Raw genomic sequence first — 24,770 nt, 5'->3', positions numbered from 1 at the left:
CATGAAGAGGGACTTTGAGATATAGATTGCAGGTCTTATTGACTCATGAAGCTGGATTTGTCTTTGTGTTCACGAGATGTCACCTGGAACCCAGAGGAGCAAAAGTATAGAAAGGTACCGCCACTGATGACATGGGTTCAGAACAGTCGTGATGTTCACGCGGCAGGTGAGCAGGTGAGATCAGAGCTGAGCAGGCCGACTCTGGGTCGGAACTGGAAGCAGCAGGAAGCTTTTCCACCGGGCACAGTTAAGGCAGAGAGTCCACAGAGATGGAGGGGATTCCAAGCACTGATAAAGCCATCTGTGGAGACTGGAAGGAGAAAGGCCGTGCCAGGCCCCGAGCAGATAGCAGACGCACAACTTCAGGGGGGAGTTTCTGGGTCTGTCTGATCAGAAGCAGAAAGAAGAATGCGTTAATATGATTTCAGGACTGTGGTTTTAAGCCGAGGTTGGATTTAATGGGAGTCAGTGCTGCTGGAGATCAGCGGCTCTATGAGTATGACACGGTAGAGGGGTACAGGGGAAGTTGGAGGTGGAAAATTTGGGGGTTTCTGTTCTCAGACTCCAGGGCTCTCTTGGAGAGATGCAGAAGAGTGGCCCGAGCCAGGTGACAAGTCTCTTACCTGTGAACAGGAAGCTGAGAGGGATCCAGGCTTCCGGGCTGCAGCCAGTTCCTCCAGCTCACCCCTCTTTAAGTCTGGTGCCACTTAATTCAGTGTGTGAAGCCATGACCCTGCCATGACATCATAGTGTTTGCAGTGTGATACACACATACTCCTCTTTGAATAATGAGTTATCATATGGTTTGGGAACAGAAAGGCTACCCAAAGAGTTTCTGTACTAAATTCTCTAATTTGCAGATGAGAAAACCAAAACGGTACCAGAAAATCACTGTCAAAGCTTGATTGAAAAGTCTGTGTTCTCTCTTTCAGCTTGGCGGGGCAGCCAGGGCTCTGCTCCATTATGTAACCCTATCTCCAATTAGGAAAAACGAATGGGCCCTGGTGTCTTCTTCCATTCCTTACCGTAGCTCCTATGTAATGGCTGCAGCCTGTGTCGCAGCAGGCCATGAAATGGGTAAATTAGTTTTTCGAAGCTAAACATGAATAAGTTTTTTGTTTTGTTGTTGAGATCTACAAAGCTCTAATATGCCTCCCGCAAAGCTGTCAATAATCAAAACACACAGGGAACAGCTTCCTTCGAAGAGCTCAGCCTGCTTAATTTTATTTCATCTACAACTCATTGAAACCGACTCTGTGCCAAGTGTTTGGTCAGGGCCTTTAACACTCACTGCTGTCATCTTGGAACCACTCTAAGCGACCATTGTTTTCTGCATTTAATGCGCAAGGAAATCAAGGTGTATTAACTTCCTCATTGTAATGTTTTTTAATTAATTAATTAATTTTGTATCCCAATTGCATTCGCCCCCCTCCCTCCTCTCTTCCGGTTCCTTCCCCCTTCTCCTCTGTCCCACCCTCAATTCATTTCTCCTCTTTTTCCGTTCAGAAATGGACAGACTTCTATGGGTATCAACAAAGCGTGGCGTACCAAGTTGCATTGAGAGTAAGCACCTCCCCTTGTATTAAGGCTGGGCAAGGCAATCCAGTATGAGGAATAGGTTCCCAAAAGCCAGCCAAAGGATCAGGGACAGGCTGGTTCCCATTGTCTTCCAACAAGAAGACCAAGCTCCAAAACTGTCACACATGTGTAGAGGTCTTAGCTCGGCCACATGCAAGCTCCTTGGTAGTTGCTTCAGACTCTGTGAGTTCCTGGAAGCCATCTTAGTTGATTCTGTGGGGTTTTTTTGTGTGTGTGTGTGTGATGCCCTTGACCCCTCTGGCTCCTACAATCCTTCCTCGCTTTCTTCAGCAGGATTCCCCAGGCTCAGGCTAATGTTTGTCTGTGTGTCTCTGCATCTGTTTCCATTCGTTACTGGATGAAGGCTCTCTGAGGACAATTGGGGTAGTCACCAAGCTGATCACAAGGAGGGCAAGTTCAGGCTACCTATCCACTATTGTTAGGATCATCCTTGTAGATTCATCGAAGTTTCCCTTGCATAGGTTTTCTGCCTGACCCTGAAATGCTCCCATTTCCAGTTACCTGTTTTAGTACTCTCCCCCTCTATCAAGTCCCTAACCTGATCCCTCAAGTTCCCATCACCACCATCCCCCTGTTTACCCAGGAGATCCCTTCTTCCCTTGCCCGATCCATGCATTCCCTCATTGGGCCCTCCTTGTTACCTCTCTCGGTCTGTGGATTCTATCAGACCTTTACTCAATCTAGATGCCTCTTATCTAAAGGATGGATAAAGAACGTGGCACATTTACACAGTGAAATATTACTAAGCTGTTAAAACAGTGGCACCAGGAAATTTGAAGGCGAATGAATGGAACTAGAGAAAATCCTCCTGAGTGAGGTAACCCAGACCCAGAAAGACAAACATGGTATGCACTTACTCATAAGTGGGTATTAGCTGTAAAGTAAAGGCTATTCATCGTAATGTTTTAATACATGGTACTGTCAGGTCCTCTGCCCAGGCTATCCTACTCTGGATCTTGTGCGTTTACTTTCTTGTGGACAGCTTATGAATACATATGTGTCTCGGTATGCCCATGCCTTTACGTACCTTAGCCTATGCTTAGACCAGTCTACACCAGTGCCCCAAACAGGGTAGTACTCCTAGCTACCTTTCTTTGGAACAGGTGCATTTCTTGATCCATTTATAAATGAGAAAGTTGAGGGCTGGAGCAAGGAAGTGAGTTTGATAGAGGCATTATAAGCAGCCCCAGAGCCCAGATTCCATCCATTGAGGTTTGATAGACAAGTATAGAAATAGGGTAGAGGGAACAATAGAATTAATTTTGTTAATATTCATGTTGGTTTTATTTATATAGTATCTTGCTGTCTTCAAACCACCATCCCAGGAACAAGGAAGAGTGATTTCCTTTTAGTAGCTGAGAAAACTGATACTTCAGGAAGCAAATGATCTGGCCAAAGCTAGAGGACAGGAATGCTTCCCTCCAGACAAGCCCCATCTGCGTGCCCTGCCATGTCTTCACATCTGTCTTGCCACAATCTTTGCGTCAAACAGGGAACAAGCTGTGCCCAGCACATCGAGTGGAGTATCTTGACCCGGCGTGAGTGAGCGGCTCTAGCCAGAGCCCATTGTTTGCATCACACCTCTTACCTTGTCCTCAGCCCCAGTACCTTGCTTGCTCTCTGGGAGGAGCCGTGTCCAGACGGATGCAGTTAGCGTTTCTCTTGTGGGTCTATGGCTGGAAAGAGGAGCTGTTGTTTGCCATTGCTGAGCTTAGTGATGAAACTAAAAAGAACATGATTGTCCAACCTGGTTTGACACCCACTCGTTAGGGACTGCCACTCTCTTTGGGGCTGGCCTTAGGACCACACGTGTGCCGCTTGTCATTTCTCATAGTACAGAAACCCAACGCATACTCTCCATGCTGCCCCTGGAGCTCCCCTCTTTACTTTAGTCCATACCAGCAGCTAATGATGGGAAAAAAACACATCTCTAGCAGCTGCCCTCCAGCAGCCTATGTGGACCTGCTGGCCACTTCCTTAGGATCTCTTAGTAGGCCTGCCTCATTTTCTGTTCTCACTTTTCTCTTAACTATGCATTCAGATATGTGAGTAGATACTCTATTGTGAAGACAGCATCTGATTAAAAAGAAAACAGCATCTGATTAAAGAGAAAATAGCGTTTGAAATTCCCCATCCTGCATTAGTACCTTGTAACAAGCTCAGGGAGTTTGTTGTAAGGCAGAGAAACCTCTAGACTTGAGTTCTGTCACCCACCCAACTGCACTCTCCTTTCCACGGTGTTGACCACTTTGTGTGCTCTACTGTGCATCTAATAGAAGAACCTGATTCTGGAACAAGTGAAAACTGGAAGTTTAGAGGTAACACAGCAGAGTAGTAAAACACTGCCAACTACCCGAGTTACATGCAGGTGTTGGCCCCATAGGGAAGCATTTGACATTTTATGCCTTGTTTTTGCCACCTGTGAAATAGGAATAACAGTCGCTACTTTACAGAGATGTTTAATGATTAAATGGACATGCTGTGTAGAAGGCAGAGCTGCATGCAAAGGCTACATGCCACTTCTCTGAGAAGTGATGGAGGTGTGGGAGAGGAGAGGGAGTGAGTTCACTGGCTTGCCTGGAATAAGTTAGAGCATCACCTAGGGTGAAAATTGGGATCTGCACGTCAAGAAGCAAGGGCTTGGAAATAAAAAAAAAGCCTGGTGTATGCAGACTGAAGTTTCTGTCCTGCCTGATCCCTCAGACCTGCAGTCCCAAAGAAACACGCAGAGACTCATATTAATTATAAATTGTTTGGCCTATTAGCTCAGGTTTATTACTAACTAGCTCTTACAACTTAAATCAACCCACAATTCTTATCAATACTTAGCCACGTGACTTGGTACCTTTTCTCAGTGAGACTTTCTCATCTTGCTTCTTCTGTTTCTGGCTGGTAACTGCCTCTCTGTCTTTCTTCTTCCCAGAATTCTTAGTCTTGTTGTACCACCTATACTTCCTGCCTGGCTGCTGGCCAATTGGCATTTTATTAAACCGATATAAGGGACAAATCTTTACTGGGTACAAAAGCATTATCCCACAGCAGGTGTCGATGTGGAGTGTTTCAGCATGGCAAGCTTCCATTGTGCCTGAGAGACAACAGAATGGACCAGTTTAGAAGACAGCCTCAGTGGCTGAGTTTGTGCCATGCAGCCAAGGCCTGGGGTCATATCCCTGCATTGAGCTTAACTGAACTGCTCTGGGCCTCCCATTCTAATACTAGCAAGGAGAGCGAAAGCCATGGTTAAAAAAAAAGAAAAGCAAAGAAAAAGAAAAAAGAAAAGAAAAAAAAGATGCCATCTCATTTTAAGCTTATATCAAACTGCACTTATGTGGAGTAGCAGATCTGCTAGGCTCTGAAATCTCCGCCAATGATTAGTGCCCGGCATGGCAGCACCCCCGCCCGGTCTGCAGGATGATGCCTTGCAAGGATACTGAGTGCTCCTGTCTCTCACCTTCACCTCCCAACAGTCCAGCGTGGGCAGGGCTGATCCTCACCACCCCCATTCCTGCCCTTGTCCCCACCATCCTCTTTGGGGGGAGGAACTCATTCTGTCCCATTTTCCTCACCCATTAGCTCCTCACCTTGTTATCTCTTAGTGTTCTTCAAATCCAAACAGAAAATGTAGAGATCATTCATGGTTGCTCTCGTGTGCGCTGGTGACTAGCATTGCAGAGTCATTAGGATGTCTGGGCTCAAACTTAATGTTGCCATCTTCATTTTGTGGGTGACAGTGACAAATTACCCCCTCCCATGACTTCCCTCTGCTCCTGTGTTACTTGGAAATTACTGTTTACTGGAGACAGAGACTGGAAAATGCCTGGGGGAACAGCCGGAGACATCAGTTATTTAGATACCTCCCAATTAGTCACAGTAAATGAGCAATATGGAGAAGAGAAAGAGAGAGGGTATATTTTTACTTAAATCCAGAACAACTCATAAGAGCTTATCTGATTTCTAACTTTATTTACTTATTATAACATTTTCTACACTTGATTATATGTGTGATCACCTGCTATATTTGAATATAGAATGCCTCCCACAGGTTCAGATTTTGAAACCTTGGTCTCTAGAGGTACTATTGAAGAGGGCCTGGGAACTCGGTGAGATGGGGCCTACCTTGAAATGATCGGTGACTGGGTTTGGTCCTCAGGGGCATATTATTCCTGGCTGCTTCCTGTCTTCCTGGCCCACCACATGAGAACTGAACTGCTTCCCCACCACCACCCATGGCCTCCCTGCAACAATAGACTAAACCCCATAAAATCATGAGACAAAATAAATCTATCTTCTTTCAGGTTGTCTGTGTTAGTAATTTGGAACAGAAGCATAATTAATATAACATCCAAGTCATTTAAAATACAGGGCACTGTTCAGCATAGCTTCTGATCGATGGTAGAATCGGGGCTGTGTTATCTTCATGTATCAACCCCCATATGGACCTGATAGTCTTCGCCTGGGCACTTTAAAAGGCAGTGGAAGGTGGTTCCAGCTGCAGCTGATCACCTTACATCTTGTGTTCATCTTGAAAAGACAACAATTGTACCAGGAAAGGAAGACTGCACTTAACATCTGTGTTTCAGAGGTGGAGCATGCAGGGGTCTTCTGTCTGTCGCACTGATGTGATCTCCCTAGTGGACAGCAACCTAATGGCTTTAGTGTGCCTGACTGCAGTGCCACCAAGTACACAGCTTCAAACAAGCCCATGCTAACCAACTTATCTGTATTTGATTTTTAAAATCTATTCAAATGCCTGAAGACCAGAGGTTCTATGTAAACTCAAATCCTCTCCTCTTTTGTCTTAAGAGGATGTGTTATGCTGTCAATCCATATCATTACTGGTTCCTGCACTGACTTTCGCTTAGGAAGTTGAAAGTGTGTCAGCCTGAGACTGCCCACCGTGAAGGCCTGCAGTGCCATCTCCTAGCCCTGTTGTTAATATGAGTGAAAACTTCCCACACCTTCTATAAACAGGGCTCTCGCAGCTGAAACTTGTAAAGAAAAACCCACACAATTGGATGCTGTGAAATCTATCAAATATCCCCAAATAATATGACTCTTCAAAGGAGGTAATATATACCGTCTGCTATGCTGTGGCGTAATATTATTGCTCAGACTAATGCATATGGCCCAATAATTCTTTCCACTTGTATATATCCCCATCCCTAAGTATAACACATGGACAATAATATTTAAACACCTAAATACACAATGACATTCCTGCTGTCTCCCCCCACTTGCACTGTGAGCCTCTTCTGGGCAATGTTATCTGTTTATACTCTTCTCTTAAACCCAGGAATGACTTCAGCAAGTGAATGAATATATACATGCATGAATCAATTTTCTGAGCAGCATGCTAAATACTGGACCATTTAAGGTACAAATATAATAATCCAAAAAATTTGAGACATGTGGGCTAAGTTCTAAAATACACAAAGTGCTGTAATTCATTGACGAATTACCGTAACAGAAATGTGCTGAGGAGGCCATATGTATGATGTATACTCACTCAGTGCTTGCTCTTGGCCACCATTCCCATGTGACAGCCTCATACAAGCCACCATGGTCCCTCTGGGAGGTGGGAAGGACTGAGTATCATTTGAATTGAACCTAGGCCAAAGGATGTTTTGTCCAGAGAAAGCAGTAGAAGGCAGAGGGTTCTGGACAGAGCAATATGAGAGCCATACAGAAGTGGGGCTGGGAAATACAAGCACTGCCCTTGGACATCTAAAAGGGATTAGAGCTATAGAGATCAGAGTGGCAGAGGCAGATTGGGAGTAGTTGAGCGCCATGCTGACAAGTGTACTTTCCCCTCTCCCAGTCCTGGCAAGTCATCGGGGTGTTATTGAGACACTGTTATGTAATTTGAATTCATATGCGTCTTGGTTTGTTTGTTTTGAAACAGGATCTAACTCCAGATTATCCTGGAACTCATTCTGTAGCTCAGGTTACAATTCTACCTTAGTTATCTCAGTACTGGGATTAGAGTTATTAGTTATCATATCCAGTAAAGGCTTTATATATGGAAAGGCTTCCTATATTTTATATACATATGTGTGTGCATAAAGGGTGTGTTTAAAACTAACTGTGGTAATGGGTCTTGAAAGACGATAGGGAATTTGACATCTACTTAGCACAGGATCCATTGATTGAACAAGAATTATTTAAGACTTTGAATGATTTTTTATTTCTTCTGTGTCCTTCTGTTTGACTATTACTAAACTTAATATATAAAATTATCTTTCTTTTTATGTTAAATGTTTTTTCTACCCCAAACTCCCAGAGTGACTCCCAGTCCTGTTTTCCTTCCCATCTGTTGTCTTTGGTAGAGATACTCAGAGAGTGAATTCCCTTAAAGCTGAGTTCTGATTCTTGAAGCTAAATTAGCAAAAAAAAAAAAAAATGACTTTCAGAAATAAGAAAGTGCTTGCTGCAGACTCTGCACGCTATAGGAATATCCAAGGATCGTTCTTGGGCTTAGCAGTTTAGGTAACACATGGGTTGTCCTTCAGGAAGGCATGTTGTCACTAGGCGCTAGTCCTCTGTAAGCACAGACTGCTGTGCCGGACACCAGAGATGTGAATATACACGAATCCACTTCCTTAACTGCAAGGAAAGGAAAAGTGCTTGCAACGAAGGCGTTGCTATGAGGATTTAAAAAAAAAAAAAGTATGCAGGAGGCCTTGTAGAGTCTCGATTCATCTTGGCCTTTGAAAAAACAATGGTGTTGTATTTGCACCTAAATGTATGTAAAAGAGATCAATAAGATGAGGTAGTTTGGTGGGGAGGAAGGCTAGGAGAGAAGCAGGGGTGGGACAGCCTGCCCTGCTGCTGCCCAGAAGCACAGACCCATTGAGCTATTTCATAACACCTGTGCTGTTAAGTGTGGATGTAGATGTGGAAGTGGGGGGGGGGATAAAGATGAGGAACTACTTTTTTGAAGTATATACATGTAATTTTAAGGAGTTTTTATTTTTGAGATAATAGTTTTTAAACAAATAACGGGAAGGCAGGGAGGTGAATAGATAAGCAGCAAGCACTGAATAGGAGATACTGAAGGCTGGAACTAAGACAGTATCTTGAGGGAAGAGTTAAGGTTTTTTAAAAGAGACTAAAGAGCAGTTGTGACCATCCTCAGGGTCAGAAGGACTACAGAGATTCTTCCCTGCAGCAGGAACGAAAGCATGAGTGTCTTAGATAGAAGTCAGCAGAGGATGGTTAAGTCTTAGGCCTAACATTACCAGTATTGTGACTCCATACACTGCTTTGTAAAGTCCAGCTTTTCATAGGTCAGAAGATGAAGCTCAAGGGTCAGGCTTTTACACATGTACATTTTATGCAAAATTTCCCCATTCTTAAAATCCTATTATTGGAATAATGGTGATCATAAATATGAAGTATTTTTATAAAGTATTTTTTACTCATCCATTAGAAAAATTATTGAGGATTTTGTTTCTGACAAGATTAGACTTTCCTCCAGTACCTTCGAATCAAAAAGCTGCATGATAATCAATATTACGCACATAGAGCTGATGCTGCATGCATGTGCATGCATGCATTGTGTGTGTCTTACACACACTGTTAGAAGGCTTAAAGATCTACTTGGTAAAGGACTTAAGGGACTAAGGTCAGGAAAGAGCCTAGAGCTGACCTTAACATTTCTACATTTATTATTTGGTGGTTGGCAGCCAGCAGTCAAAGGTTGAGAAACCAAATACCCATCAGGTAGGCTGCAATTGTAGGATAAAAATTTGAATGTATGCATCAGGAGCAAGAAAAAAATGCCTAAAACTCTGTAGGCTTTTAGGTGGTACCAGGAGTAAAGGCAGACTAGTCAGCAACAAGTTTCAAAGGCTGAAGTCCAACTCCAAATCGGCTCAACCCCTGATTTAATTCAGTTCATCTGTCCTCACTTTGACAAAATTCAACAAGCAAAATACTATCCTTTCTAGAGGACAAGACAGAGACTCAAGGTATATAAAAAGTTTTCATATGTATTTTGTGCATTCAATGAAAATTACATATTAATACAGCATATAGGGATTTTCCAAATCCAGACTTAGACAAGATATTGGCAGAAATTGGCATGGTAAAGTAGAAATTGGAATATCTGTAATTAACATATTCTAGAAAGGTAAGAGGAATGTGGAAGGTTCAGCAGAGAGCCGAGAGCTGTGTGAAGAAATGGGAATTTTATAACGGACAATGCAGAATGGCGAGGAAGAAGAATTGGGGGCACCTGATGGCTTCTGGGAGGGAAAGAACTAATCGAGGAATGAGTCCCTAATTAGTTATCTACTACCAGTGGTCAGCCCTGAAATAAATAAATATATGTACATGCACACATATATTAATCTATATAAATATCATACATGCTGCAAGCAACATTAAACAGACTTCACAGTTTATATGCATATACTAATATATACATATAATATAATAATAAAATAGGCCATGAATTTAAGAGGAGTGAGAGGGAAGAGGGGGAAGGACCATGAGAGAGCTGGAGGGAGGAAAAGGAAGGGGGAAATGGCATAATTATTTTTTAATGAAAAATTTTCAAATCTTAAGAGAATTAAATAGAATAAAGAAAACAACACACAACGAAGCATACAAAAACAGGAAATGAAACAAAACATAGATCAGAGAAAAGGTTGTTCACACTGCAATATAATATACAGAAGGCTGGAAAATACATGAAATGCAGAGAGAAGCATGAGATGTGGAGACAGGCAAAGAACTAGCAGCCGTTGAGTTGGACCCCTGGGATGAGAGGGTAGAGGTAAAGTGGAAGCTATATTTGACGACATAATGTCCAAAAGTTTTCACAACTTGTTTACAATTATTGCACCTTTGAAAAACCAGCTAATGTAATTCCTTATTAAAAGGATAAAAGAAAAATTCTATGACTTATTAATAGTTGTATAAATGATGCTTTTGACCAAACAGTTCCTATTCATGACATAGAAAATGTCTTGACAAAGTAAAAACAGAACTTCTTTATTCTGAATAAGGATATCTACACAAGCATCATAAGGCATATACCATTCTGAACATGTTGCCCCTCCCATTATGTCTGCTGTACATCATGTTGAAACTCCCAACCTACGTAACAGGTTAAACATAAGTTTAAAATACAAATTTTAGAAAGAAATCAAGTTGACTTCATATACAATTATATGCGTTTAGAAAATCAATGGAATCTATAAAGTATTAAAATTTAAGAAGATAGGAACTTAACAGGATTGCTGCTGCAAAGGAAAATAATATTCTATTTCACATCTATAATCAGAAACGTTTGCTTAGAAACTAACGCATTGTCAATAGCATGATTTCCAGTATTATCAGATACAAAAATCATGGTATGAAAGACATGGATGTGAGAAGCGCTAAAGCATTAGTGAGTGTTTCCATGTCATAAGGAAATATCGGAAGACTCAGTGGTAAATCTGACAGTTCTTCCCAGTGTTCTGTAGATTCAGTGCAGTCCAGTTCAGATTGTAGTAAACACACAGTACACAGTGTAAAGAACTGGAGATCGGAAGTCATTTTAAGCTTACATGGAAAGAGACAATGATGTGACAACCTTAAAAGTAAACGTACAACCGACAAATGCCAAAGCTTCTACAGACTACTCGAGAGTAGGGTAACCAGAGCATCTAGAACCAACCGTCCTTGCATGGACAGTTTGCTAGTTACAGTGTTGGCCCTGTGGAGCTGTGACTAGGGTGTGTTATTAAATGAAATAGTGATAACTGGATATCAAATGGAAAAATTAATTTTGTCACCTTACTCATTTCTAACATAAAAATAAATTCCACATAGACTAGATATCTAAATAAGAAGTATAAAATACAACGGTTTTAAATAATAGAAGATGACCTGAGATTGGCAAATATTCTTAATAGGACAGCAGAATCCGTGTAACCATAAAGGGAAGGTTTGTAATTTAGGCTACATTAGAATTAAGAATTTTCATTAAAAATGAGTAAAAATGCAAGCCTCACGTGTTTTCAGTTCCTGCAGCATAGGAGTTATATCAAGAGTGTGTAAAGAATTTCTGTAGATCAACAAAACAGAGGCATGCTAACCAGAAATTGCTAAGGATTACTGGATGGGCTGGAGATGGGTTGGTACATGCTCTTTCTGAGGCTCTGGGTTCAATTTTTAGCACCACATGACAGCTCACAAACATATGCAGATCTAGTTCCAGGGAGTCTGACCCCATCTTCTGACCTCTGCCCGTAGCAGACATTTGGACACATAAAATTATCCGCAGGCACAGCACCCGTACATATAAAAGTAAAATGGTGCTCAAAATTAAGAAATTTGGTCCTACTACCATACTACAGGCATATGGTAGGAAGAGGCTAGGATATGGATGATGAATAGCCGGGCTATTTTAGGGGGTGATGCCCACTGACAGCACAGCCCCTCCTCTGGGACCAGTAGTTAAGAGTGCTGTGGCAAGTGCTACACTTGTCTCCCTAGCCCATGAGGAGTCTTGTTCCAAAGGGCAAGGAAATTGGACTGACCTGGTCACCTTCTAAGTTTGCCCTCTGTGTGTGTCTGGGGAGAGGGGTTGAGGGTTAAGATGATTGTTATCTTTTTAATCATTTAAAATTTTCTTCCCTTATAAAGGGGATTCTGCACATGCTATCTCCCTTTGTTGATAACTCATGCTTATCAGTCTTGCGTGGTAGAAATAGGAAAAGTAACACCGATTTCTGAGAGAAATATCAAGTTTAGTAGGAGAGCCAGCCAAAGATGAGGGAAAAAGAAGATGGGTATGCAGCATGTACTGAAGAGAAATGTGGGTCCAGAAGCCATGAACAACAGACACCATTGCAACAGCATCCCTAAGGGTTGCAAAGAAGATGATTATCCTAAGGTCTGAGGGGAGAGGACCTCAGAAATGCTGTCCAAGGACCACATGGCAGGTACAATAAGGCTACTTTGAAAGGCTTTTGAAGGCACTCCCATTCTACCTATGCAGAGAGATAAGAGTATGGGGCTCCCAGATGATGGAAGCTTCTAGAAGCTCCTAGAAGACAATGGTTGTACTTCTGAGAGCACTGTTTCCCTGAAGCGGGGCTCAGTAAATGGATGTGGAGTTGAAGCTTCAGGACAGACAAGGAGAGACAGTCATCAGGGCCTAGGGCCCACCAGGAACCAGCGCCCTTCTGTCAGAACCAGCCCTCTCTCAATCTCTTCTACTTTTCATTGTACATCTTTCTCTCCACTCTCCAGAGACCAGGCTCAGGAAAAGCGCTCATGCCCAAAACGACACTAGAAGTTTCTCCCTCAAAGCCAGTGACCCCTTTGACTGGTCCCCATTGCCGGTGGAGCCAGGGAGGATGTAGAGCAAGGAGAGAAGGTGGGCATCAGAGACAGGTACAGGAGTAGAGTCTTCTGGAATGGCCGAATCTTGGAGTCTCTCTTTTCCCGGCAGTTCTTGAGATGTACCAGTACTTTCCTTTGGAAACTCTGTAATTCTCCTTTTCCTCTCTTCTTCTGTGCTGTTTATTTACCTAAGCTTTTATTCTTTTTTTTTTAAAGTTCTTTTTATCCACATGTCTTTCACTGTGATACAACCTTGGGCATTTCTCCTAGTCAAGTCTGCTGGCCCCCATGTCTCTTCATTCCCCTGCAGCCTGACTCTATGGGTAAGGGGGTCACCTTATGCTCCCACTCCCAGGCTCCTGGGATGGGGAAATAGGGATGGAATTAAATAAAACCCAGCCTCAGGGATCTGTTTTTCCTTTCAGTCCCTTTATTATCTGAAGCTTGGGGCCAGGCATGATTAATCAGTCTAGGTATAGCGGGCCCTTGACACTCTCCAGGGGGAACTCCTGGCCTCGTAGAAACGGGGCCTGCCTTTGGCTCTTAGACTGAATTCCAAGCTTTGACCTGTCAATGTTCAACTAACCCCACAAAACCTCTAGAAGTTTGCGACGGAACCGAAATCCATACCAAGCAAGGAGGTGCAGTCAGATGTCAGAGAAAGGGGAACTTGCCTGCTAATTATGGTCTTTCTCTTGATGCATTAGCCCTGTGTCCTTAGCTCAGGTGTCCCGAGGAATCTAAGCCTTCCCATGCCCGCTTGGGGTCCTCCTGATGTCTCTTGGGTTGCTTTGTCAGAACTACTGCTTACTTTTCCATCTCCAGGAAGAGAAACTGCAGATAATCTTTTAAACGAAACCATTTGTCTACTGGCAAGGGAAATTCTGCTAGAGAAAACCAATGTCTGTTTTCCCTGGGAGAGAGTATTAATAGCCCTGTGTCACAGGTCCAGGGCTGTGTGTCTCACACGTAGTGACAGGCTAGCTGAGCTTGCCCAGGACCGAGGCTCTGGACATAATGATGCGGAAGGAAGAAGACTACCTTTACTAAACCTGCCTGGGGCTTGTGTCAGTCGCCCTGTAGCAGATAGCAGATGTGCTGTGAGCACCCTGCTGGCCAGGAAGACCCAAAGAAATGGTTCGCTGATCACCTTAGGCTAGGTTTTACAAAGAGAAAGTGGGAAGTCAGAGAGTGCAGAAAGTATGGCCCAGCAGTACTGAATGAGAGGCGGCTCTGTGAGACCTCTGTTGAGAGGCTTCTCTGGGAGCTTTTCTCCCTCGAGGAAAGGGCACTTGTAATGTGGAGGCTTGATGACCTGCCTCAGGGTCGTGGTCAGAAAACACAAGGCTTTTCCTCTTGCTTCAGAGGTCCTTCTGAGTCTTCTCCAGTGCCTTCAGCACAAAACACGCAGGACGTGCATACAGCATGTAGTGAGACAGCATTTCCTGTACCGCATTGAACACAAATACTGAGAATAATGGCTGAATGAAGTAGAAGGCAGTATTCCTAGCTATAGCTGAGAAACCCAGGGTTCAAAGAGGTGTGTTTCCGTGTAGAGGTTAACGCAGCGAACTGAGGTAGAGCCGAGGGTTGGGTTTAGATTTGACTGACATCAGACCGTGAGCAGCCAAATTCTGCAGCGTGCAGCCCCATCTGCTTTGGCTGCTAACCCAGCAGACTCCTCAAGCAACCACTCTTCTCATTTGTGCCTTGTCTTAATATCTCTTGTCTAAAGATCTATCCAAAACGACCCCTTTTCCTCAAACTCTTTCTTGCTAACTGGTGTAAAGCATATTGCTGCGTGAAGGCTACGCCTGTAGCTCCGGGACTACTACAGGCGCTACGCGAGCCGGTAACTAAGCTGGAAACTTAAAAGCACATAGGCAGAGACACACAGAGACCTGGGTCACAAGAGTGCCAAGTTTATTGTGCTCAGGGGACATTTATGTAGGGCTCTGGCCCCGCCCCAGCTCCCAGGATCTTTCAGCTGCAGCCCCACCAGCCTGCCATCAAGGTCTTTTGCTCAGAGCAGCTTCAGGCTGCTCAGAACAGAGGAAAACAAGTTGTTTTGTTCAGAGCTGCTGCGAGCATAGGAAAAACAAGCCGCTCACAGGGAATTCACAGGGAATTCAGGGTCCGGGGAGCCACAGCCTCCAATAGCTCCCAACAAATTGGCATAGTTCTTCCTACCTCATTTGCCTCTGAAACCCTCCTGGCTGTCCAAGAGAGGTCAAGTTTGGAGGCCCCACCCTCCCCTGAGACTTAGCTCATTGACTGCCTGTTTTGTCAGTATCTCCTGGTGTCTCTTCCACACCCAGTAGATTGGAATCTTGTAGAACAGACGGAAGAACTTCTATCTTTAGTTTTCTAGCACTTGATACTGGACGTCTGGATTATTATTAGGGATCAATAAGTAATTGTGTTAGTTCATTTGTAAGATGTCAACAATCAACTGAATGGTTTTGAGTTGCAGTTTTGAATCTACTTAAGGTCATATTCCATAGTAAACATTTGTGGTACTTAAGTCAATTTTCTTATTTTTTTATTAAAAAAATAAAAAGCAATTTTTGCGAGTTAACTTGAGTAGGATTGGATTTCAACATGACGCTTTACTGTGCATGACCTCTGCAAGTCTTTTATAAAGGTACGGATGATGAGGTACCTGTCGTCTGGATGGCCTGTTGAGGTTAGGAAGAAATCAAACTTTTGCTTTTTCCTAACTAGGGATTTTGCTAGTGTTATTTAAGTTTCACATTTCCAAGCTATTACACATTAGCCAGCCTTTGAGATTTGATCTCTCTGGGTAGAGATGAGGAACAAAGGAATAAGACCCAATTATCTGAGGGTCTGTTCTTGGTTTTCTGTTTCCTCAACTGCCATTAGGACTTCGTATTGGTTTCTCATTAGTTCCAATTATGGAAGAGTCTGTCAGTAAGACGAAAATGATTAACACCATCACAAATTGGATTGCAGTTTATATGATGCTTTGTGTAATTATGGCTTTTGCATATTTGAATTAACTTTTTGAGTTACTCTTACTAATGCCAGTGTTTACAACATTAGCCTGAATTGTTGCACTACCTGATATATCCCCCACCTCAGAATTATTCTGTCATGAACTGTATGTGAAGGACAGGAAGCAGATGTCTGGTCCATCTGCAAAAGATGGAGTCAGTCTGGCAATGTGTACACCAAGTTAAAGTAGTATCTGAGCTGCCATGCCAAGCCCTGTTCCCAATGCTAGGAGTGCAGCACTGTGGTGGGGGCATGAAGGAAGAGGAATGTGTGGCGGAACCTGTCCCAGGCTTTGTCTACTCATATAACCTTCATGGAAGCCCACGGGCTACCAACTATTATCTTTCTAATTTCATAGTTCGGGAAACTGAGGCATAAGAAGGTTTTAAGATTTCACTCATTTGCAAGACTTGAAACTGTGCCATCTAATTCCAGAGCTCTTTCTTCTTAATCACTATACCCAAGGCACTCACCTATCTCCATAAGATTTACTACACTCCAGACCCTGGAATGGGCGAAGGCATTGTCAAGGTGTATGAAATCTCCCTAAATGTAAATCATAGGGATTTTTAAAATTCATCTGTACTTTTTGAGAACTTTGTGCATGAGTATTACTTCTGTATTATTTCCTTCCTTTCTTCTTCCTCCCCTCCAGCTCCTTCCATGTTCCCATCACTCCCAAATTCATGACCTCTTGTTTAATTATTATTGTTCATATGTACACACACACACACACACACACACACTACTGCATCCATTTTGCTTTTCTCATATGTACTTGAACATAGAACTTTTTTAAAGATAAACATAGTTTAGGATTTGTCTTGGGTGCATTCTAGAGCACATTTCTCTCAAAGTCAAGACTTTGAAGAACACTATGACTATAGATGCCTTTTTAGCTGCTTTTCAGCATATATCGGTCTCCAGATTAACACTGTGGACTTAGTGTAGTAGAGTAGTGATAGCCAGTTCTGAAAGACACTTTATTCAAATATGCCTTCTGGGACTATCATTGTAAGTAACTAAAATAAAAAGATGGGGTTGGTGGGTTTTTTTGTTGTTGTTGTTGTTTTTGTTTTGAAAGCACTATGAATTAGTGTAGGGTAGGCTACATGGGAGCCAGATGTATCTGGATATGCCACCCAATTCTCCTGTTGTTAATAGTGAAGACCTTGAGAAAATTATTTCCAAAACATTTTTCTGAGGTTAGAAGGACAGATCAACAGTTAGGAGCATATGCAGGTTTTACAGACAGGACTTCATATCTCAGCACCCACACCAGGATGCTAGCATATGCCTGTAAGTCTACCTCCAGGGAAACTGTTGCCCTGATTTGGCCTCCACACATACCTGCATACTTGTGGAATCCTCTCTCTCTCTCTCTCTCTCTCTCTCTCTCTCTCTCTGTATGTGTGTGTGTTTCTCTGTCTTTCTCTTTCTCTGTCTTGTCTCTCTCTGTCTATCTCTCTCACACACAATTAAAAATAAAATAAATCTTAAAGGAACACTTTTCCCATTCCCTCTATTTGTAGACCAGTGTGGCAATAATCACCTCAAGATTGCTATACAGTTTCTATTTGCAAAGCGTTAGGCACAAAGCAGTCTTCCAATAATCAAAAGAAGTGTTATTCTTTATAAGTAGTTTTTGACAATATTTCAAAGGTGGAGTATGGGGTTCTGTTAAGTTTACTGTTGTATATGACAAATCTTTTTATCTTAATCTTTTTTTCATAAAATTCCAGAACAGTTGTCCGTGATGAATGTGTTATTGTCATATAAAAAGTACTTTAAGGGTATATATGACTTGTTCCCACAAGTCATCCATTCATTCAGCAACAATAGAAGAAGATGATATACCCCTACACAGTCAAAATTCTATATACAATCAATACATGTTAATTAAAGGAAAGGTTTTCGGAGTCTCAGCTTGTACCTATTGTAGCAGAGAAAGACAGCTATGCAGATAAAGAAAAGAATAGATACAATTGTGGAGGCTCAGACTCAGCCTTTGGGGCACTGAAGATGGGTGTGCTGCCTGGCTGGCCTGCTTAGCAGACACAGAAGGGCATGATCCAGAAAGATTTAGACACTGGAAGCAGTGCTCAATGAAAGAGACATTTTCCATTCAAACCACCAAAGGGAGCAAAGGGTACATGCTCCAGGATCTGTGAAAAAAGACAACAGGGAATCCTGTTTGTTCAGACACTGAGGTATCTCCTGGATTGCATGGCTCTCGTTTGATCAGAACCATTGTCAATCTGTACTTGTCAATTTCCACAGCACTTTTGTAAATTTGTATTATCAATGTCTTCCGAAATGGAAACTAAGGTTCCATATCTATATTTCAAGCATTACCCAAAAGTCATATGAACAGGATTGAAGTCTAAGTATTAGGAAATATATCAAACTAAATAATAATTATAGCAATGACAAAATGACAAAAGACACAACAAACATGCATACGGTGTGAAATGTGGGCTAACCTGTACTACCTGATAAATCACTAGTATTATTTGGGGATTTGAATTTAACTTAATTAAAATTGAGTGAAATAGAAATTTAGTTGCTCAGTTTTGCAAGCCATATTTCAGTTGCTCAGTAGTGACATGGAACTCCTTGATAATTGCTGAACTGGACAGTTCCAACACACAACATATTCATGTGCAAAGATTGTGCTACTAGATAGGACTGGCCTAAGCATTTTAAATATATTAGCATGTATAAACAATCCTATGAGGAAGGTGATTTCGAACTGCAGATATGTGAAAACTGAGGCATAAAAAAAGAATTTGAACTGTAACCAAAGTCACAGGATGAATGAATCTTTAACTACTTCTCCATTATGTCAACTCATTATATCTGGTTCTACATAGTATAAATATTAATCAAAATTACAGAATTGTGTGTCTAGATGTAGACTAGAGTTAGGCCTTGAGCAGAGGAAGCATCTGTGCTAAGTTCTTGTCCATCCAGGACCTTGCAGTTGCCCCTAGATGTTCCACACAGGAGGCTGGTGGTACATGTGGCATGGTCTTCCCACGAATGCCAACCTGTCAGCTAGCTTAATCAAACAACTCATTTGATTGACCTTATTAGTCAGCTCATTCCCTTTAATGACTGAATGAAGAGTTGATGAAGTCCCAAGACATGTTCAAAATTCACCTTTTGGCTTTTTCTGTGAAGGGTCTCAGATTATTTCGTCAAAAGAACCCTCTTTCCAGATACCAGCACTTGAGACACAGAGACTCAGTAAAATCCTTGTGTGAGCCCTACCTCTGCCTCTGACCAGCATGTGATGAATTACTTCACATCTCTGAAATTCAGTTCTTTCAAAGAGAACTGGAATAAAGGGTGCAGTGTTGGCGGGTGCTTGCAAACGCTGAAGCGCTGTTATATAGCCATAAAGTGGAACATAATTATAACACAAATGCGAGAACTTGGGATGTTTTTCTTCCATATGACCCTATAAAAATTTCAAAGCAGTTGTGGTAGGATAAATTACAGGATAATGGACTCTTAAATCATAACATTTGCAAAGTCTTTAGTTTTTCTATTTGTGAGTACGGTAGGGGCTCAGCGAATGTCTGCATGGAAGACGGATGGGGTGCGGGAGCAGCGTGTGGAGGTACAGCACAGAATTGCCCCTTGTTTCCACTTTTCCTTTTAAGTTTTGTTTTGACCCATGTTCCTTTATATGAACTATGCCAAATTTTGAGGAGAAAGAGAGAGTCAGTAAGTGGGAGGCACTGAGCTGGTTCCTTGACTCAGTAAGCTTCTTTTCTTCATATTTGTTTTTCAGAACAACACAAAATATATTTATCAACAACAACAAAAAATCAACTGAGCAGTCACCAATTGTTAGGCATTGTGCAAGGTTCAGAAGACACACATGGTTGAAACGGTGACTATGTTTTGCTCGGTGCTTATTTCTTGAGTTGCATATTCTCCTGGTCAGCAAGCTTTCTGAGGATTTCGGAATAAGCTGACACTCATACATTGTATGGAAGACCCCAGCATTGTGGAAGGCTGTGCCTGTCAGAGTCTCATCCCATGAATCATTTTCCGGTGTAGGAGTGTAACCTGTAGGTTTCACTACAGATTGTGAGATGTGTTGATTCAGAAAGAAAAAAGACTTCCCCACTCACCATCTCTGACTATTCCCTGATTGTAGTTGGACCTCTTGCCTTGGGAGCAGCCCTTCCAAGCTCTACGAGGCCTCAGGAAAAGGAAAATGGCACCATTTAGATTTATGTGGTCTCACGGAGTGGTACTCTTGAGTTCAAGATGGCGCCCAGTAGTACAAAGAACTCTTCCCCCTAGAAAACTTGTTAGAGCAGCTTCTTGCTGGTTCAGCCAAGTGTGGTGTCTGTCTTCGGACTAGAGAGTGAGCATCGTGGAAGAACAGTTCACTGTTAGATTTCCAGCAGGCATATTAGAAGAAGACCTGAATATTATATGTACTGAGAACAGCTGAGGAAGAACCATGCTTTGGTTCCATTCTCTCATTTCAGAAATAGGGGGACAAATTCAGATTTGTGGCAGAATTGAGCGTTGCTAAAACTCGGATTTTTCAAGTTGTTGACTAGGGCACTTGATATGCTCCATAGTACACAACATTTCCAAGACCATTTACCTTATATGTGACAATGAAATTGAGATCAGAAAATGAGAAAACAATGAGAAATCATGGGCTTCAGAGCCCCAGAGAACACTGTCAAATGTTGGCACTGGTTTTTGTATCTGTATGACCCCCAAAGTTTAAACACTCTGATTCTTTGTTTCCATGGAAAGATAGCATATTTACCACTTAAAGTTTTTTTTGCAATTATGAATAATTAGCGAACATTAAATACAGAGTATGAAAAGAGCTTACCATGGTACCCAGATTATCTTAGGTATCTGATATTTGTGTGAAATAATGGAAGATATGGTTGATTCTTTAGAGGTAGTTTACGTGAGGGTGATGCAATAGTGATGGACATGACGATGGTCCTGGTGACGGCGACAAGTCAACTGCTGGTTAGACATCTATGTTGTGAACACTGTCTCAACATCAGCGCACTGATTTTATTATCTTTCTCACTTTATAGCAGATGTTTATTTCCAGATTCTACTATTTTCTCATTTTAACTCCCTAGTTGTTACATTCCAAGCTTAGATAAATCCATAGAAACCACTAACTAGGGGACACAAGGTCAAACTCAATCAATTTCTTCTTTCCTCATCTTTGAGACTACTTAGAATGGAATGACCTTGTAATGTTGGAATTGCCTGCACTTCACACAAATGGAACCAGTTAGTGAGGTCCATTGGCAGGAATCCCTGAGCTCTCTGGTACACTAAAGCCCAACATTTGTCTGCCCCCTTTCTGTCAGGGATCTCACACCAATACTTTTGAGATCCCAGTATTTTGAGATGGTTAAACAGTAAACGTTGGCTCCCTGGCCTTGGAGAAAAACCGGAGTCTTGGTGGTGAAGAACCAACACTTGGGAGTCATATTTTCTTAGTATAAACCACAGCCCTGCTTCTTAGAGCCCTGTGCCCTGATGATGTTTCTTTTCCTTCCTAAGCTTCAGTCTCCTCATTTGTAAAATGAGGATAGTAAGAGTCCCAATCACATTAGTAAGTTGGTTTACAGAGAAAATAAAACACACTGATAGCAAGGTCATACAAGAGAGGAAGTTAAAATTTGCTCGTATTTTGAGGTTCTTCCTATCCCAAAGTTCCAATGTCCTAAACAGGGGACTCTGATCACCCAGGAAAATGTCAGCACTGTGTGTTTGAGTAGGAATTTCATACACAGAAATGTCAGTCAGATACTGCACCTAAGAAGCTGCAGGCCAGTTTTCCAGTCAGGGGACGAGGGCTGAGTTACTGTAGTCTGGAGGTGAAGGACACTAGAAGGTGCGGGAGAGTCATTGTGACTTTTTCCACAGAGCTGACAGCCACAAAACTGCATCTTCCCTGTGAGCCCTGCACATGTGAGCCCTGGCTTTCCTCTAACTCTTACATCTCCTGGAAGGGCTGATCTTGACTGAGACTATGCATTGTATTCTATAGGGACAATCTCTATCTTAAAGAACAGAACAGTAAGGTTGACCTGAAAGCAAATAGGTTCAAGACCTCAGTTACCTCCTTGGTGGGATTGACAGAGGCTTTGGAAGAAGTAGACTTCCCATGCTGTTGGACATCTAAGCATCTGGGCCTGAAGGTAGACTTGGGAAAGATGTTGGAGCAAGTTACTGCCCCCCCAAGTCAGGTCCTCCTTTTCCACTTTGCCAAGCAAATGATTCCATTAATATCTGCAGACTTGTTGCCTGTTGTGACACCCCTATTCTGCCTTTCGCTTAGCAAGTCTTGGAGAATCTGAACTTGAGACTTGTGATCTCTGCATGTGGATTTATCCTTCTGGGTTGAAATTCTTCACTTAAGGTTCTCTCTACCTCACCCCCGTGTGTGCATGGGAGTGTAAGGTCTTGTCTACTTAATCGTGCTTTTATAAGCACCCTTACTCTCTGTGTCCTGGCTAGCAACTACCGTAGGTATGTGAATAAAACAGTACTAACTTCTTGCCGCCTTTATTGAGAAATTCGATATTTCAAATTTTCCAGTACTTGTGCTGGGGTAGTCAAGGTCCATGAGATCATTGGACAGGGGGGGACGACAAAGTTCCTAGAAGATCAGGAAAATCACTGAAGACTAACCAAGAGTTGTTCTGGGAGAGGGGCTGAAGAATAGCAGATTAGTGCTCCGGGCAGCGGAAGGAGCTCGCACAAAGGAGGTATGAATGAGTGAGCGTCCTGCAGGGCAGACTGAGAGCAGGGTAGTGCAGGTGATGCTTGAGCTCAAGTTGTTCTCTCCGCATCCCAGGGTCTGCTTTTCCCTGCTCGCCTGTCATCTCTTCATACTGTCGTCATGCAGATTTGCATATCACTGGCTCCCACAGCATGCTGCACCAAAAAGGAAAAAAGAAGCAGCAAAGGTTCTAGATGGATATTTGAGTAAATGAAGGTGGGGGAACTCTTACTACCTCTCTTTGTGTTAGCAACCTCTCTTGCTCTCCCAGTATCACGGAACCCAGGGAGCTGTGTGGACACCACTCCCCCACACCCTCTCTTGTTGCTGGGAAGCTCCCTGCTGCACGGCATTCTTAGAACAGGAACTCTTCTTTTACACCTGGAGCTTTGCTAGGGAGTAGAAACAAAAACGGAGGCATGAATGTCAAAAAGATTCAGACATCACACTGTTCCTTTGCTTTTGCCTTCCTTGGCACTGGGATACAATGAGTTAAACGGGATTCCAGCCTGAGGGACTTGCTTCTTGCTGGCACTTTGACCTTGGACATGTCCCTTGGCCTCTGAAGATCTGCTTCTCCTTTGGCATCTGTCTATGGCATTAATTATATCTGCGAGACAGTGTTAATATCAAGTGATCCATGTCATGCACAGCATTGAGAATGGTATTTAATGGGCACAGATGTTTCATGGCTGCTGCTTTTATGTAAATAATTATAGTTGGTATTATTCTGACAAGGTTAGATGCCATACATGGACAGAGTCAAGCGAGAACAGAATATGCTTTCTAGTTTGCCCATGAATAGCAAAATTTTTTTGTTCGTTTGGTTGGTTTTCTTATTCTATAATCTTTGAGATTACACATGGAATTCTTCTCCTTGTTATGTGGCCTTTTGAAAAAAAAGTGCTTTTTGCTTATTTTTAGGTTTCTTGTCTGTCTCTCTCTCTCTCTCTCTTAAGAAGATTTTGTTTGGTTTACTTTCTCACAGGAGTGATTGGGGCAGATGTGAGAGGTCATGGCCTCATCTGTGAAGGACAGGCAGTGACGTCACGGCTGGCTGTCATCTGCGGAACATCATCTTGTCACATGGGGGTAAGTGTGCCACAAAGGCAAGGCCGTCACATACAGTGGCGGCAGTCGAGGGCGAAATATTGAACTATTGGCTCCTTCACCTCTTCCAATCTTTCTGTCTCTCCCTTTCCCATCCCCACCCTGACTTAGGTTTTGCTGGGTCTTTTTCCAGAGGCCAACTTGTTGGAAAAACATGAAAGAGTGCTCAATGAGTGCACCTGGGTCCCAAAGATGACAAAGCCATCCAGACATCTCTCCTCAGCGGGTACCTACATCTCCATTGAAATGCCCGTTTGTTTTCCTTGGCCACAGAGCTCTCCCTCCATTGATATAAATCCATCTCCCTGGGAGCGTCCTGATGATCTATAGAATTGGGCTGCATATCGTGACTTCAAAAGAACACTGATAAGCAATTTTCACTTTGTTAATTTTTCTCCATGAATTAGTGGGAAGGCTTTCTCCAAGATTGCAGTACAATTTAGTGCCTGCCCTAAAATTTATATCTTTTTTAAATGCATGAGTCTGAAAGCATTCCATTTCGATAAGTACCCATTTCTACCATATTTTTATTTAAAAGTCATTACTCTGTTAAAGTGAGATGGACGACCCCTTGGATTTTTCCCAGATGAGTAAAACCAAGGGGAAAGTGGAAGAGGAGGAGGAGGAGGAGGAGGAGGAGGAGGAGAAGGAGAACAGAGAATGGAGTCAGCTACAGGGCAAAATCTCTGCGAAGAGCGAGCAGTGCTATTAAAAACTGAGCTTTTCTTCACAACTCAGTGCTCTGTGTAATATTGACTGGATCTTTCTCTTTTGTCCTGGCTGCTAAACTCTGGGAACAAAAGGGCAGCATCAACTCCCCATAGATGAGATGAAATTATAATAAAATATTGTGACTCAGGGTCCTCAGAAGCGGCTTCAGCTGGAGCTCATGACACTGCACTCCAGAACT

At 42.6% G+C, this 24,770-nt stretch overlaps 1 protein-coding gene across 5 annotated transcripts in view; it reads left to right on the top strand.

Moving 5' to 3' along the window:
* Nucleotides 1-24,770, top strand: part of Fggy (FGGY carbohydrate kinase domain containing) — a 384,056-nt gene that overhangs the window by 191,959 nt on the left and 167,327 nt on the right. For all 5 annotated transcript variants that reach the window (XM_048453091.3, XM_087904859.1, XM_087904858.1 and 2 more), the window contains exon 8: nt 23,739-23,842. In XM_048453091.3, the coding sequence (XP_048309048.2) occupies nt 23,739-23,842 (104 nt within the window). The remainder of the gene's footprint in view (nt 1-23,738; nt 23,843-24,770) is intronic.

The sequence above is a fragment of the Myodes glareolus genome, chromosome 3 (assembly GCF_982192425.1).
Source record: "Myodes glareolus chromosome 3, mMyoGla1.1, whole genome shotgun sequence".
NCBI classification, from domain to species: Eukaryota; Metazoa; Chordata; class Mammalia; order Rodentia; family Cricetidae; genus Myodes; species Myodes glareolus.
The sequence above is the reverse complement of the archived record's forward strand: the minus strand, read 5'-3'. Positions and strand labels throughout refer to the sequence as shown.